We start from the raw sequence: 18,104 nt of genomic DNA on the forward strand, positions 1-18,104 counted from the left end.
AGCTGCAGAGAGTTGTAAACTTAGTCATCTCCATCATGGGCACTAGCCTCCACAGCATCCAGGACAAGAGTGGTGACCCAGAAAGGCGGCGTCTATCATTAAGGACTCCCCTCACCAGGTCATGGCTTGTTCTCATTGCTACCGTCAGGAAGGAGGTACAGAAGCCTGAAGGCACACATTCAGGAACAGCTTCTTCCCCTCTACCATCTGATTTGTGAATGGACATTGAACCCATGAACACTACCTCACTACTTTTTAATTTTATTTGCACTAAATATTTAACTATTTAAAATGTATATATACTTAGTGTAGTTTGGGTTTTTTTCCGCCCTACTATTATGTATTGCATTGTTCTGCTGGCAAAGACAACAAATTTTACAACGTATGCCAGTGATATTAAACCTGATTCTGATTTTTATGTTAAATAGATCTGATAAGAAAAGGTTGAGAAGACTTGTTGGTAAGAAAATTGAACGAAAGTTGATGAAACAGGAGAAAGAAATGTTTACAGGTGAGTGACTGCAGTGACAGTCCTGGTAGTGTGCTGCCTCCTTGTGCTCTGTTTTGGTGGTGGTAGAACTGTTCCATTAATGCTGTCAACAGACAGCTTGATTTGAGGCAATAATACAATGCTAGGTGTACTTGTTCTACAGTGACATATGATTATCTTCTGTCTTCCATGACGAATAGCACGTAAGACAAACCTTGTCTTGTGCTCTCAGTCCCCTCTCACAGGGTCTGTGAGATACATTGGAAAATAGCTTAGCAGTTCCACTCTACTCCCTTTTGGGCATGCATACCTTGCTGGGTCAATCATAGAAGAAAGACATTTGGTCTTGTAGATGGCATCTTGTAGACCATTCCCCTACTCTGTACAGCCCTGTGACTAAGTTCACGGAGGTACTTATTCCTTTTAAGAACTCACACCAGTAGAGGCAGTCGTTTAAAGTTGTAACCATTGTCTGTAAAAAATAAAATTGCTTCACCCCTCACATTAAATCTGTGATAACTGGTTCTTTAACCATCCTTTAATGAGAGCAGCTTCTTTTCCCTTTCTTAACCATTCTTCACTCTGTTTACACTATCTAATCTCATGATGATGACATCTCTGTCGAAACACTGAACCGTTTTTGCTCCAAAGTGAAAAACTTTGAAGCTGAAATCCCTCATGCTCGAAACTATTCAGAGCAAGACTAGAGCTGCCTCCTCTGCTTGCCTGCATTTGATGAATAATGCTGGTATTCTTAACTACGCTTACTAAATTTAACTATTACAGCCTATAGTTCTTTAAACCCTCTGTTCTTGTTCTTCATGACATTCTGTATAATTGGGATTTTCCGTTTATCTATACACTGCTGTTACTCTAAGTGTTACTAGCACATTATTACTTCAGGCAAGTCTTATTTCACCTATATTTTTTATTTTGCATAAATGACATGAATGGCAAAATAAATTAGAATCACTGTTTCTAATTGGTATATGAACTTTGCATTCTTTTAGTTTTTTCAGATAAGAGTACCTATAGCTTCTGTTTTCTGTAATATGCTTTTGAATAGAAAACATTTTTTTTTGTATTTGTACAGAGCTGCTTCCAACCCTTTCATGCATCCTCAGATATTTTACTCCAATAAATTACTTTTGAAGTCTGGTCACTGTTGTAATGTAGGAAATGTGGCTCTGTTTGTCGAGCAAGCACCCAGAAATAGCAATGGGATGCACACTCTGTGGCCATTTTATTACATTAAAGAGTGGAACCTGGTGTGATCTTCTGTTGCTGTGGCCCATCCTCTTCAGGGTTTGATGTGTGTTCAGAGATGCTCTTCTGCTCATCACTGTTGCACTGTGTGGTCATTTGAGTTGTTGTTGCCTTCTTGTCAGCTTGAACCAGTCTGGACACTCTTCTCTGACTTCTCTCGTTAAGGCATTTTCACCCACAGAACTCCCACTTAATGGATGCGTGTGCAGTTTATTTGCACCATTCTCTGTAAACTCTAGAGACTATTTTGTGTGAAAATCCAAGTTTCTGAAATACTCGAACCACTCCATCTGGCACCAACAATTACTCCACAGTCAAAGTCACTGAGATCACATTTATGCCTCCTTCTGATGTTTGGTCTGAACAACAAATGAACCTCTTCACCATGTCTGCATGCTTTTGTGCATTGTCTTGCTGCCACATGATCGGCTGATTAATTCTTTGCCTTAATGAGCAGGTATTCAGGTGTAACTAATAAAGTGGCCAGTGAGTGTAGATTGCCCAAGCCATTTCTCTCTTTCAGTGAGGATAACTGCCTTACTTCTTGAAAGAGCTGATGAGCAACAGCCACCACAGATGCGTGCTTGACCCACTGAGTTGTTCCTGCAGCGAGGTCCTGGAGAAGGTCCTGTCTGACTAATCAGATTCAAAGTTTTGAAGAGGTAACAAATTGTGTCAGGATGAGGATGGTGCATTTGGTGTGGTCTTCATGGATTTCAGGGAGGTCTTTGCTAAGGTTCCACGTGGGAGACTGGTCCAAAAGATTAGAGCCCAAAATCGGCTTGGTATTAGGAGATCAAATGATGGTGGTTTATTTTTGTGATTGGAAGCCTTGTGTCACAGGGATCTGTAATGGAACCCTTGCTGTTGTCCTTAAATAATGATTTTGAATTAGACAAGGTTTATATCACTGCTATATGTTGTGAAATTTCTTGTTTTATGTTAGTACAGTGTAATACATAATGTATTAGAAGCTACCCATAAGAAATCTATATATTAAAACATAGTGCAAAAAAAGATCAAAAATAGTGTTTGTGGACCATTCAGAGATTTCTGAATGGTCTATGAGCCCATAAAAACTATTTGTGATCTCTTTTGGAAAGACTATTTTGAAATCTCACAGCGGAGGGGACGAGGCGGTTCCTAAAATGTCTTCATGCTTTTGGTTCCTCCTCCCTGATGGTGGGAATAGAAGAGAGGTTTGTCCTCCCTGATGGTAATGAGAAGAGAGAAAATTGAAGATGACGTGTAAATAGGTGCTGTTGATAAATGAGAGAAGGATAACTGTTGGATCTTGGATAATACTATTGGTATCAGTTGGTATGTTGGGAATGTAATGAATGTCAAGCGGAATTTAATCCTAATAAGAGTAGGTGATGCACTTTTGGAGGACTGGTAAGAGTAGAACGTACATAATGAATGGTATAGCATGTTGAGCACAGTGACTTGATAGGCTGAGTTTGTTTTCCTTGGAGCATCGTAGGCTTGAGGGGTACCTTATAGTGATGAACAGAAGTATGAGGGGTATATATAGAGTAGATAGTAGGAGATTTTCCCCATAGCAGTGGTAACTAGGCTTCAAAAACATAAGGTAAGGGATAAGAGTTTTAGAGTGGATGAGAGGAAGAATGTTTTTCAACCGGACGGTAGATTCTAATATATCATGTCTGAATGGATGCAAGTACTCTTAAAATTTGAGTACTAGCTAGATAAACTGCCAAGGATTAGGAGGCTATGGATAAGCACTGATAAATGAGGTTTGTATAGAACATAAACCATAAACCATTACTGCACAGTACAGGCTTTTCAGCCCATGATATAGTGCTGACCTTTTAACCTACTCTCTAAGATCAATCTAACCCTTCTCTCCTACATAGTCCTCCATTTTTCTTTCATCCATGTGCCTGTCTCTAAATGTCTCTAATGTATCTGCTTCTACCTTTTCTCTAGTAGCATGTTCCACACACTTGCCACTCTGGAAAAAAGAAGCTATCTGTGGTATTCTTTCCCCCCCCCCCCCCACCCCCGCAACTATACTTTCCTCCAGTCACCATAAAATTATGCACACAAAATGAACAAGGAACTCAGCAGGCCAGGCAGCATCTGTGCAAAGAGTAAACAACCTACGTTTCGGGGCAAGATCCTTCATCAGGACTGAAGGGTTTCAGCCCAAAACCTTGACTGTTCACTCTTTTCCATAGATGCTGCCTAGCTTGCTGAGTTCCTCCAGTATTTTGTGTGTATTACTTTTATTACCAGCATCTGTAGATTTTTCTCTTGTTTATGACCTTAAAATTATGCTCTGCCACATTAGTCATTGCCAACGAGAGGAGAAGGTTGCTGAATGTCCACTCTATCTGTTCCTTTTAATCATTTTATACTGTACTGTGCAAAAGTCTTAAGCGCATATATAGAGCTGGAGTGCCTAAGACTTTTTGCACAGTACTGTTTTTGTCAACAAGGAGCGGAGAGTGAGTTTGTAAATCTGGCAGGAGCAAAGGATGTTGGGAATGGTGAGGGTGTGACGTCGCGGGAGCTGTGTGGGACAGATGGCAGAGAAGGAGGAGTAAAAGGGGCAGAGGGTGGTGTGAGTCCAGACACACGCAGTCTTGAGTCACCAGGCAAGATCATTAAATTCTGAACAATTAGTTTATTGATCATTACAGAATATCTCTCTGGTGCTTCCCGCTCGCTCCCCTCTCCTTTTCCCAACCAAGATTTCCCTGTCCCCCTTCCCACTCTCAGTCCATATCAGAACCAGGTTTATCGTCACTCATGTATGTCATGAAATCTGTGGGGGGGTTTTTGCAGCAGTAGTACAGTGCAATACATTACCAAGTCACCTCTCTGTAGATAGGTAGTTGAAACGCCTGTTTCTGTGCTCCTTGACTGATTCAAAGGTTATTGAGGTGAAGCAAGGTTTGTGATGTATTCCTGGGGTGGCAGGCATACAATGACAGGTGTGGCATCTCCAGGGGTTGAATGGGAGTGTGCTGTGCTTTGTAGAAATGGAAGAACAGACTGGGGGGTTGGGGGGAGGATCACAAAGGGAATGGACTTTTTGGAATCCTGAAAGGACAAGTTGTGAATTATTTCTGACTGTCCTGTAGCTTTATGTATGAATATAGGCTTCAGAGGTGAAATTACATCAACAATTTGTGACCTTTATCATAAGAGATAGGACCAGAATTAGGTCAAGTCTGCTCTGCCATTTCATCATGGCCTATTTATTACCCCTCTCAACCCCATTTTCCTGTCTTCTCCCCATAACCTTTGACACCCTGACTAATCAAGAACTTAACAACCCCCACTTTAAATATATCTCTTGACTTGGCCTCTGTAGCCATCTATGGCAGTGAATTCCACAGATTCACCCTTTGGCTCAGGGGTTCCCAACCATGGTATGAAAAGGGTGTGGAGAATTCCTGCTTATCTTTGTTCTAAAAGGATGCCCCTCTAGCCTGAGGATGTGCCCTCTGGTCCTAGACTCCTCCACTATAGAAAACATCCACTCCATCTAGACCATTGAATGTTCAATAGGTTTCAATGAGATCCTCCCTCGTTCTTGTAAACTCCAGTAAGTATAGGCCCAAATCCATCAAATACTCATTGTATGTTAATTCTTTTGTTTTTGGTGTCATTTTGTGAACCTCTTGTGGACCCATAGTAAGTAAGGTTGAAGAACTATTTCCTCACTACACTTTTTTTTCCACTGGTTACAAATTTATTTCAGTTGCTCCATTATATGACAAGCTGAGATTTTAAAAATGGCATGGGTATAATAGTTTCATCGGCCTCTGTCATTTCGTCAGTTTTGGTGCCTTGCTGATGACCATTTCCCAGATTTACAATGCTGGAATTGTTCTCAGAGAGACCACTAGGTGGGGCACTTCACTCACTAGTACATCAGCAGTGCTATGCATTTTGAATCTCTTGTGAGCTGTGTCACAGAATTGCTGAACCATCAGAAGGTATGGAAGACTTTCATTTATATGTCCCTCTCTTTCAATATATGCCTGCTGGATATTTGTGCTGACATTTTGCTTTCAAATGCCATATCATTTTGTAGTTCTCTGGCAAACAGCTGAAATTGTCATAAGAGCCTGGAATTAATACCATTTATGGGACAAAGTTAAACTCATAATTTTAAGGTTGGATTTTGAGAAACAGTTGTATTGGTCTTTCAAGACAGGGGAAATGAGATGTGGATTAGACAGTATCTGGGAGAGGTAGCTGGTCACTAATTTAGGTCAACACAACTGGGAAAAGTGAGAAATCAAATTATTTTAAGATGCAGGAAAGAATGGGTGCAGAGATCATGTCTGTGATGGGCTACAGACCCAGCTTAGCAAGATAAATATTTAAGTCCTGGTAGTTACAGTAAAGGAGCAATTGAAACTGAAATACCCAGGAACATCCATGAAAGAAGAGCGAAGAACTGGCTGGTAACTTGCAGCTGTTGTATTTGTGAGGAATGGCCTCCCCACCATCGAGCACACCCACAGAGAGCGCTGCCATAGGAAACCAGCATCCATCGTCAAGGACCTTCACCATCCAGACTGCGGGGCCACGCTCTCTTCCCGCTGCTACCATCGGGAAGGAGCTACAGGAGGCTTGGGTCCCACACCACCAGGTTATCACCCCTCAGCCATCTGACTCCTGAACCTGTGGGGATAACTTCGCTCACCTCAACACTGAACCGATTCCATAACCTATGGACTCGCTTTCAGAGACTCTACAACTCGTGTTTGCAATACTATTGTATTTTCTGTTGTCCATCTTTGTGTGTAGTTTCTCATTAATTCCATTGTGTTTCTTTGTATCTACTGTGAATGTCCACAAAAAAAAGGAATCTCAGAGTAGCATATGGTGACGCACGTGTATTTGATAATACGTTTGACCTTTGAACTTAGTCCTAAGGGTTGCATTGTTCAGAAGGAAGATGAGATGCTCTTCCGGGAGCTTCCATTGGGCAGCGTTGGAAATGGTTTGGAGGCAAAGGCGGAGAGGTCAGTGTGGAAGTGGGCCTTAATGACAGCTATCTGGAAGGTTGGGGTCATATTTGCGCCCTGAGCAAAGCTCTCGTGTACTTTGGCTTCTCCAGTGTAGAAAAGGCTACACTAAATTGATAAGTTCATTTATTATCGTCACACGTACTGAGCTGCAGTGAAGATCATTATTTTGCATGCCATCCACACAGATCATTTCATTACAATAGTGCAGGAAGGTAGCACAAGGCAAAACAATAACAATGCAGAATAAAGTGTTACAGAGAAAGTGCAGTGCAGGCAGACAATAATGTGGAACGCCATAACGAGGTAGGTTGAGGTTGATTCCTTGTTATATCAGGGAGTGTTCAATATTCTTATAAAAGTGGGATAGAAGCTGTCATGAGCACTGAATATGTGGCACTAGCTTGGAACCAGTACAGTTTCACTTACCTGGGCAGCAAAATTTGACAGGATGGTGGGACCAAGAATGACAACCTGTGTAGACTTGGCAGAACTAGCAACATCGTCAGATCGATGGGCAACATATGGGGGTCTGCCAAGTCCAGCGTCCACACCAAGGTGAAGTTCTGTCCATACTCTTGTATGCTGGCACATGACAGAGGGCCACCTTGCAAAGCTGTCGTCATGAGCCTCCGGAAGATCCTCTGCATTTTCTGGCCAAGAAAGATGTCCCATCACGCCCTACTCGTTCAGTGTTATCAAGAGGACACGTCCACACTCATCATGAAGAAACGTTGAAGAAGGGTTGGGCATGTGATGAGAAGAGAGGCCAACTTCATCATCGAAACAGCATTTCATTGGACCCCTGAAGGGCAGAGAAAACGTGGGAGACAAAAGACAAATTGGCGCCGCGCTGTAGAGGCAGAAATGAGGACCGTCAACCACTCCTGGAGCACAATAAAGAAGATGGCCAAGGACAGACAGAAATAGAGGACCTTCATTGCTGCCCTAAATGCCAGCAGCGTAACGGGCAGTAAGTAAGAACCAGGACAATTAGAACCAATTGCTTCACCTAGAAGGACTGTTTGGGTTCCTGGATGATGGTAGAGGATTAGATGAAGGGAAAGGATGTTGCATCTCCCATAACTGCGTGGGCTGTGCTATGAGAAGAGGAGTGGCTGGTGAACACTGGAGGAACTATCAGCTGTGCTGGCTGGAAGTGTAGAGGGGAGAACACTGCTGTGGGAAGTCATGTTATGAGAAGCTGTGAGAATGGACCATTGTCTGAGCGTGCTTGTAGTATAAGGATCAAAGCTCTAACAACACCTTGTATTCCGTCTGGGTAGCCTCCAACCTGATGGCATGAACATTGATTTCTCTAACTTCTGTTAATGCCCCTTCTTACCCCCATCCCTTATTTATTTATCTATCTTTTTTTCCCTTTTTTCTCTCTCTGTCCCTCTCACAATCACTCCTGCCTGCCCTCCATCTCCCACTGGTGCTCCCCTCCCCCTTTCTTTCTCCCTTGATCCTCTCCCTTCTCCAGCTCTGTATCCCTTTTGCCAATCAACTTTCCAGCTCTTAGCTTCATCCCTCTCCCTCCTATCATTTCGGATCTCCCCTGCCCCCTCCCACTTTCAAATCTCTTATTATCTCTTCTTTCAGTTAGTCCTGACGAAGGGTCCCGGCCTGAAACGTCGACTGTACTTCCTATTGGTGCTGCCTGGCCTGCTGCATTCCACCAGCATTTTGTTTGTGTCTCTAAAACTTCATTAGGATTAAAGCTTATTTCCCTGAATGGAGCTGATTTTGTTCGGGCAAGAGAAGGGAGTTGAGAGGGATACTAAATCAGACATGATGAACTGAATGGCCTAATTCTGTTCCTAACCCTATGATCTTGTGGTCTTGTTTTGCAGATATTGTGCCATTTGGAGAAGTAGCCATGCAACCGCCCACCCTCACTGCTAAACCCAGGAAGAGCCAGACTGCTGATAAGGTAAGCGTGTTTCCTCATGCAGAATCAATTACACTAAATCAAAACTATTCAATGGGTGCTGTTTCATGCCAGAATTGTTCTGTTTTAGTTCCTGCCCTCATTGTTCCTTTTTTATATAAACTGTTTACCACAGTTTGGATTTCTTGTTTTAGCATACCCATTGTTGAGACTTTCTAAACTTGCTTTTGTACCACAAGACCATCAGGTGCAGCATTTCTTGTACATGTGCTCAGTGGTGGGTTCTGAATATTAAACATACATCTGGACAGAGAGGCTCCCACCAGTACCTCTCGTTTCTAAATTTTAGCATCAGTGCGATAAAGGTCCAACATTCCAGCAGATTTTTTTTTGTATTACATTTTTCTCCTGCATTGCTTTCACAATTTCAGTTAATCACTTCATGTTTTGCCTCTTTATGAAATTTACTAAATGTTGTATAATTTAGTCATCTGCATAATTACCTCCATTATTGTCCAAAGGTGCAAAATGACATTTAGATTCAAATCCCAAAACCCCCAAACTCTAAGAACTTTCTGCAGGGGCACAATTGAGAGCATTCTGACTGGCTGCATCATTGCCTGGTATGGGAGCTGTACTCCCCAAAATCACAGGACTCTGCAGAGAGCGGTGCGGACAGTCCATTGCACCTGTAGATGTGAACTTCCCACTACTCAGGACATTTATAAAGACAGGTGTGTAAAAAGGGCCCAAAGGATCATTGAGGATCTGAGTCGCCCCAACCACAAACTGTTCCAGCTGCTACCATCTGGGAAACGGTACCGCAGCATAAAAGCCAGGACCAACAGGCTCCGGGACAGCTTCTTCCACCAGGCCATCAGACTGATTAATTCATGCTGACGCTACTGTATTTCTGTGTTATATTGACCATCCTGTTGTACATAATATTTATTATAAATTACTATAATTGCACATTTGAACAGAGACGTAAAGATTTTTACTTCTCATGTATTTGAAGGATGTAAGTAATAAAATCAATTCTATTCAATTCAAATCCTGAAAGAGTACCACTTGCCACTTCCCTTTTGAATATGTTTTCTTTACTCCTATTCTCCATTTCTGACCTCCTGACTAATCAGATTCAGGTTTAATATCACTGGCATATGTCATGAAATTTGTTGCTGTGCGGCAGCAGTGCAATGCAATACATAATAAAAGACAGTATAGATTATAATAAATATATAAAAATTAGTAGGAAAAGGGAGGAGAAAAAATAGGTAGTGTACATGGGTTCATTGTACATTCAGAAATCTGATGGCGGAGGGGAAGAAGCTGTTCCTGAAACACTGAGTGTGTGTCTTTGAGCTCCTGTACCACCTGTTTGATGGTAACAATGAGAAGAGGGCATGTCCTCAGCAATGGGATCCTTAATTATGGATGCAGCCTTTTTGACACACCGTGTTTTAGAGGTACCCTCGATGCTGGGGAGGATAATGCAGTTGGCTGAGAGTGCAACTTTCTGCAGCTTTTTCCGATCCAGAGTAGTGGCCACTCCATACCAGGCGCTGATGCAACCAGTTAGAATGCTACAAATGTCCTCAATGGAGGGAAGTTCACGTCCACCGCAGCAGGTGCAGAAAGAAGGCCCAGAAGATCATCGGGGACACCAGTCACCCCAACCATAAGCTGTTTCAGCTGCTTCCGCCTGACTCTAATTCAAAGTGAATTTATTGTCAAAGTATATATACGCCACCATATACTACCCTGAGATTAAGTTTCCAATGCTAAGTCGATGGAAAAATATTAAGAAAATCGGGATAATAAAAGGAGTTGAGGGAAAATATCACCAAATTAAGGCTGGAATTCTCTGTCACATAACTTTTGAAGTAGTTTGATAATCTTCAAGAAGCGGTGCCTCAGAACGGCAGATGCCATCATGAATGAACCCCAGCACCCAGGAAAAATAAATAAACCTCATTTATCAGGAAGGAGGTGCACACACAGCAATTCAGGAACAGCTTCTTCCCCCCTCCCTGTCATCTGATTTCTAAATGAACATTGACCCTATCAACACTACCTCACTACTTATTCTATTTCTGTTTTTGCACTGATTATTTAATTTAATGATTTAATATACATATCCTTTAATTCAGTTTTTTTCTATGTCATGTATTGCATTGTACTGCTGCTGCTAAGTTAACAAATTTCACAACATGCTGGCGATATTAAACCTGAAATGCTGTTAAAAGAATGTTAAATGGTTTCTTGGTGAAAGGGTATTAAAAGAAATTAGTGAGCAGTAGAGGATGTTCATGAAGAAAGACAGCCAGAACAGATGTAGTGGCCTGTAGCTTTTAATATTTAATGTTAGTAAACATTTGTTATTATGCTTCCATACCTTGGAGCTTTGTGATTTAAGATTTTAATCCAATCTTGACAATAAGAAGTAAAGCCTATAATAGCTTCTACATTTCAAAACCTTCCTTAAACAATTTGAAGTAGTTAAGTGCTTGCCATTAGCCGTGGGGCCGTGATCTTTGTTGCTTTGTGTTGAACTCACTTTGTTCTTTCTAGCCCGGCGGAAGACAGTTGCTTCTGAAGTCTCTGATTGGTGACAGCAAGTGTGGCTCAGAAAGGACAAAGGTGATCTCCCCCAATGTTGAGTTGCCCAGTATGTCGATGGCTCGCCAGAGGATTATGTTGGAGGAGCGGGAGAGGGTCATCAAGGCCTATAGAACTTTGAAGAAGCAGAAATTACAAGCACTGGCCCAGAATTAGTTCACTACGGAAAAGCAAAAGATGGCAAATCAGAGGATTTTTTTTAGAGACGCATTGCTTCCCAACAGTGTTACTGTATGGAAGAAGGCCTTTCAGGCGGTTGAGGTCTACCCGCTGTTTACTAGAGCAAACCAGTGAATATTATTCCTGAATGGATGCTGAGCTTTACCGAACGGCAGCTAGATGAAAAGTTCAGCAAATAATCATTCCTCGAGAGCTTTTGAGCTATAAGGGCGTCCAGTTTTTGGATCTGTGGATTTATGCTTATAATTGTCAGTGTGTCTGACCACATGAGGAAAAAAAGTACATGGTTAGGAAATTACAACCCACCTTATTTTTGAGGAATCCATAATGATGATTAATGACTCATTTAATACGTTCTTAAATTGGTTGCTGTTCCATGACTTTTCATCTCATCGTAATTTTGGATTTATACTGCACCCTTTCTAAAAAAAAAATGTTTAAGATTGTTTAGAGGTATCAAGTCAGTGTGTGGACCTGTGCAGATGTGGAAAGAACTGAGAAATAACAGTGAGTGTTGCAAATTGTATTTGGACATAACAAAATCCACTGCAGACTTCAAAATGTGATCCAAGCCAAATATTAGCATATCAGGCTTGGCCACCTGTGCTGTTATTACTGTGATTTGCAAGCACAGTTATCAGTGTGTTCCATTGACTTTTATGTAGCTGTCTGGAAGAGTTTTGCAGATTACTCGTGTTTTAAAAAAGGGTTATAAGCCTCTGTTCTCTTTGGTTAGGGGGTAACTATTTGTAATAGTTTCTAATGAAGGCACATGAGTAGGGGTGCAATTTCTCCTACCAAAAAAGTGAATGTCTGGTAATCATTTAAATTGAATGATTTGTGTTTTGATAAACAGTAACACTCTTAAAAATCTAATTTTTCCATCACGTGCAAGTGTGATTTACATTGCAGACTTTAAAAACAGACTTCCAATCTTGAATACTTTAAAAGGCGAGCTCCCTTGACAATAAACATTGAAGGAGCTTGCTAGAAGTTTCCTGCAGATTTCCTTAGAAGTACTTAACAGTTTGAAGTCAACTTTCAGAATATATACAAGAGTGTGTTGGAATTAAATGTGCTAGCTTGTATTACAAATGGGGACATTTGATAATTTTGGTACATTGCCAGTGTTCTACATAAAAATATACAACACAGAAACAGGCCCTTCGGCCCACCATTCATGTGCTGCCCATGAGTCCAATATAATTACAGTCCACCCTCCTTATCTGCAAGTTCCACATGCACAAATTCAACCAACCGCGAATCGAGAAAACACGGAAGTGCTCTTCCAGCACTTGTTGTTCAAGCATGTACAGACTTTTTTCTTGTCATTATTCCCTAAACAATGCAGTATAACAACTATTTACATTGTATTAGGTATTATAAGTAATGTAGAGATGATTTAAAGTATACAGGAGGATGTGCGTAGGTTATCGTGGATCAGGATCGAAAAAAATCAGAAGTTCTCTTACTAAGTAAGTCAGAGCAGCTACATCTGGTATTAGTGTCAGTTAGTCAAACATTTGTCTTAGAAAATAGTATATATTTTACCTTTCTATGCATATAAAACACTTAAGAAACATATGTATTTCAAAAATTAAACCACTGCGTTGCTCAGTAATAATTGTAGCTTTCATCGGGGCAGGGCCTTTCTCACTTTATCCTTTAAAATTGTTCCGATTGTTAACCGACTATAGCCTAACGCTTTTCCAATGACTGATGGCGTTTCACCTCTTTCCGATCGCTTTATTATTTCCACTTTATTTTCAATCATGATTGTGATTATTTTTGTGAACAGAAACACTGCGGATTCAGAGCTCCGCCGGGTCCTAAAGACCACTGCTCTGAGACAGTTTAACTAAGGTCAGGGGTTCCGCTGGGTCCTAAAGTCCACCGCACTGAAACATGTTAAATAAGGGACTTGAGCATCAGGGCCAACTGTAATTCCAAGTGCCTATACATAGCCTCTTTTCCCTGCCTGTTCATGTGCCTGCATAAATGCCACATTGGAGCAACATTTCAGCTTGGTTTGTACATCAAACTATGTGATGGAGTGGAAAAAGTGAAGAGGGGAGTTGATAAACCTTGGATAGAATGAGTAAAGAGAAACTCTAATGGCTAAAGATCCGCTATGTAATTGATAGCATCATCTTCATCATCATGTGCTGTGTTGTATGATATAGGTGATCATGGTCTGATGACCATGATTGTTCTTGGCAAATTTTTCTACAGAAGTAGTTTGCTATTGCTGCCTTCTGGGCAGTGTCTTTACAAGACAGGTTACTCCAGTCATTATCAATACTCTTCAGAGATTGAATGCCTGGCATTAGTGGTCGCATAACCAGGGCTGTTATGACTTGCACCAGCTGCTCATACGACCATCCGCCACCTACTCCAATGGCTTCATGTGATTCTGATCGGGGGGTGGGGGGCAGCTAAGTAGGTGCCACACTTGCCCAAGGGTGACCTGCAGGCTAGTGAGGGAAGGAGTGCCTTATGCCTCCTTTGGTAGAGAAGTATTTCCACCCTACCACCCAAAGCTGATAGCACTATGGTTAGATTACTGAACTGGTAAATCAGAGGTCTGGGCAAGTGTTATAGAATCCTGAGTTCACATAATATCATCAGTCTCGGGAATAAAGGGTTAATGTATGAGGAATGTTTGATGGCTCCGGGCCTGTACTCACCGGAGTTTAGAAGAATGAAGGGGGATCTGTTTGAAACTTAATGGATATTGAAAGGTTTAGATGGAGTGGACATAGAGGGGATGTTTCCTATTGTGGGGGAGTATAAGACCAGAGGACACAGCTTCAGAATAGAAGGATGTCCCTTTAGAACAAAGATGAGGGATTTCTTTAGCCAGAGGATGGTGAATCTGTGGAATTCTTTGCCACAGATGGCTGGGGAGTCCAAGTGAGGTTGCTAGGTTATTGATTAGCAAGAGCATCAAAGGTTATGGAGAGAAGGCAGGAGAATAGGGTTGAGAGGGATATTAAATGAGACATGAAATGGCAGAGATGGGCCAAATGGAATTTAAATTTTATTTAAGAAAGATCAGCTAGATTTACTATTGCTAAGCATGAAAGTGCAGGATTGTTGTAAAATAAAATGTCTCTGGTTGTATAATGTCCTTCAAGAGAAGAACCCCACAATTTTTGTCTGGTCTAGCCAATATGTGACTTCAGACCCACAGCATTGTGATTGACTCTGCCCACTGAAGTGGTCTGACCAACTGTTGGGGAAATGGAGACAAGCAATAAAAATGCTGATTATGCTAGTGTTGGCCTTGTCTCAGTAAATAAAGTCCTCCCAGTGCTTCACAATTTAGCTTCATCTACTTTTGTTTACACTGCCTGTCTAGCTAATTTGTTAATTGTTTGTAATGAAAATCAGATAAAAACAAGAAGCTTAATTGCAGTTTATCTTTAACAGTGGACTGTCACTTTAAGAAGCCATGCATACAGAGAAAATTCAATGTGTGATTTGATGTGCCATTCCTGGATTTGTGCTGGAGCTTCCATATATAATGTGTGCTTGGAACAGTTGTAGACATTTGCTGGAGAAGGGTCTCGGCCCAAAACATCGACTGTTTATCCTTTCCATAGATGCTGCCTGACCTGCTGATTTCCTCCAGTATTTTGTGTGTGTTACTCTGGATTTCAAGCATTTGCAGAATATTTTCTGTTTATAAATTACACAACAGTTGTATTTCTAACAAATGTAGCAAAAATTTATACAGCTCCAACCTCTACATTTAATTCCCAGTCTTCAGATAGCAGCTCATCTTGAAGTAATGCCATTGAGCTGAGTGTCTCTGAGCTTGGTGATGGGGGGGGGGGGCCGGAAAATTGATGCATTTGTTCTCTCAAGTAAACATTACAGGAAAGTTCATTTGATAATTGGGGTTGCTGTCACTGCATCCTTGGTTGAATAACTATCCATGGGTAACACTAGGATTGTATTTTCCCACAGAGTGGAATGATCACTGGTTGGTACTGCAAATACCCTGTGGGGCATATTTTTACTTGAAGGCAAACTGGCCCACCAGATGGCGACAGGACTTGTGCCCAGTGGGTGGGAGTGAGAGCCTGCTTTCCGCAGCTTGGGTTGGCTGGTGTTAAAGTGGCATTGGCAGAATCTTGTTGGCAGGCAGCTTGTCCGCACACTCTGCTGAAGGGCAAGATTAAATCCATATACGTCATCTTTAAAACAAGTCTTTAAAAGTGTAAAAGTTTTGACAGATAGGAGCCTGAGGCAATATGCAATGTTTATTATTGGAACCAAGCCTTCCTCTGCCTTCATTTTACATCTACATCATTGGGTGACTTGGAGGAAGTCCAGCCAATCTTGCTGGGGTGCCTTTTTCCCCCTTTAACAAAGTGCACTGCGATGAGTAATGGGTGATCCATGCCAGTCTGTGTGGACAAGGATGGATAAATACTCGAATGTGAACAAATGTTTACTTTGGAAATAATGAACTTTAACACTAAAAAAAAATCTGGCAAGCTTAATATGAAGATCCAGGATTCTGTTATCTTGGAAACGGCTGTGTTTGTTTCTCCTCAAGAGTTGCCATAGAAGTGCCACCTGTGCAATGTCAAATGGCAACCAAGTTTTCTAATTCGACTGCAAATCCTTCTGATGTTCCAGGGAGTGCCATCTGCTTGAACTGTGAAATAATGCAGGCTTTGGTTAATGTTTAAGGAGAGATTGTGGGCTTGAGATTTGTCGCAAGTCTGTGTACACTCATTAAAAAAGAAATGCTGGAACTTAATACATTTTTAAAGCTTTTTTTTCTAAGTAAGGTATATGAATTTAAAGCACAAGAGATTCTATATAATACTGGAGGAACTCAGCAGGTCAGGCTCAGTAGATGTTTTGGGCTGAGGCCCTTCATCAAGATTGGAATGGAATGGAGTCCTGATGAAGGATCTTACCCCGAAATACCTACTGTTTATTCCTTTCCATAGATGCTGCCTGAACTGCTAAGCTCCTCCAACCAGCACTTTGTATGTGTATATGGATTTAACATTGCCCTTTTAAAATTCTCTGCATAAAGTTTAACATAGATGATATGGTCTGTTCATTTAAAGTTATTTATTGAATAAAGGGAGAACCTTATCAATTATTAAAAAATGTAAAAAGTGGAATGTATACTTTGAGCTGAGTGGCAGTAGTCTGTGACTGATTATATTGACATCACAGCAGGAAAAAAATTGTTTCTCCGAAACAAAATGACATTTGCTTTGTTTTCACTTAGATTTTTAACACTGGGTGCTTTGGCAGTTGTGAGTAATTTCCAGTGAATTTGTATTGTGCTGAAGCAGCTGAGTGAGACTAAGCTAAAAGGAGTGGCTTTCCAAATCCAGGATCCACCTCAAACGGGATCACTGTTACGCACTGTCATCTGCTGATTTGTGCACCCATTTCTGCCCAGATGTATTTGCGCCGGAAGTGAATGGCTCAGCCATTTCACATTTGATCAGAGTGATTCAGAGAGCAAACTTCCTCTTCTGAAGGATATTGTATTTAACTGCAGTCAGGGCATTGTTTGCTATTTAGTTTATTTGGAGATGCAGCGTGGTAACAGGCCCTTCCAGTCAAGAGAGCCCATGCCACCCAGTTACACCCATGTGACCAATTAACCCACGCGTGTTTGGAGTACACGGAGGAAACCCGTGTGATCACAGGAAGAATGTCCAAACTACTTACAGAGAGTGGCAGGAATTGAACCTTGATTGCTGGCTCTGCTGTAGTAGTGTTACACTAACCACTATGCTACTATGTCCCCTTCTAAATGATGTGACCGTCATCAGTAATGGTTTTTCATTCCAGTTTCATTGTCTCCCTCTGAAGTCCAGTAATGACCAGTAAAGTACAAAGCCTTTTATAAAACTTGCTTCCTAGAAACACCTGGGATGAAGTTTATACACAGCAACGTTGAATACCCAGCTAATTGGCTTTGGGTTGTTGTTTTCTTCAAAAGTAGGCACTGCCTTGGCTATAGGCTTGTTCTTTGAATATCAACATGGGCCTCTATTTCTTATTCTACCAGAAGGTCTCCTCCTATCTGTCAGCATTGTGCTGTGGTGCAGGTCCAGATCAAGTATTTAATTTCGAAGGCTGGGTGGAACCTATCTTTGAAACATTCTTGAAGACACACGAGACTGCAGATGCTGGAATCTGGAGCAACTCAGAAATGCTGGAGGAACCCAGCAAGTCTGGTGACCTCTGTGCAGGAAAATGGGACGTCTGTGTCTCGGATGAGATTGAAAACATTGCCCTGCTACCTGAGCCTCTTTAACGTTCGTAGTGGAAGCCTAGATTACTCTTTTGCCCCTTCAGAGCTGTTGGACTGAGGTTTACTAAAAATATTAAAATTTGAATCATCTGAAGAGCCATTTCAACAACTTAAAGTGTGGGAGAGAAGCATTTACACTTTGAGACCTTTGAACTCTAGCAACTAGAGACTAAATCCTAGAATTACATAGGTGTTGCACAAACTAACTTCTCTGTACCTCTGTGGAGGATTAAAATGCAGCTGGTTTAATTCACTACAGCACTCACCAGGGTAGATTGCTGGAACAGTGTTCCAACTTGTTTGGCTTAGATCTTACAGGTTCACAACAGACAGTTCAAC

General features: G+C 41.4%; 1 protein-coding gene across 2 annotated transcripts in view; it reads left to right on the forward strand.

The window, feature by feature from the left end:
* ccdc137 (coiled-coil domain containing 137) overlaps positions 1 to 16,608 on the forward strand; it is a 30,378-nt gene extending 13,770 nt beyond the window's left edge. For both annotated transcript variants that reach the window (XM_073026273.1, XM_073026272.1), the window contains exons 4-6: positions 429 to 511; positions 8,625 to 8,704; positions 11,237 to 16,608. In XM_073026273.1, coding sequence (XP_072882374.1) covers positions 429 to 511; positions 8,625 to 8,704; positions 11,237 to 11,440 — 367 coding nt within the window. In that variant the 3' untranslated portion in view covers positions 11,441 to 16,608. The remainder of the gene's footprint in view (positions 1 to 428; positions 512 to 8,624; positions 8,705 to 11,236) is intronic.
* The last annotated feature ends 1,496 nt before the right edge of the window (positions 16,609 to 18,104 follow it).

This window comes from Hemitrygon akajei, chromosome 22, assembly GCF_048418815.1.
Source record: "Hemitrygon akajei chromosome 22, sHemAka1.3, whole genome shotgun sequence".
Lineage (NCBI taxonomy): Eukaryota > Metazoa > Chordata > Chondrichthyes > Myliobatiformes > Dasyatidae > Hemitrygon > Hemitrygon akajei.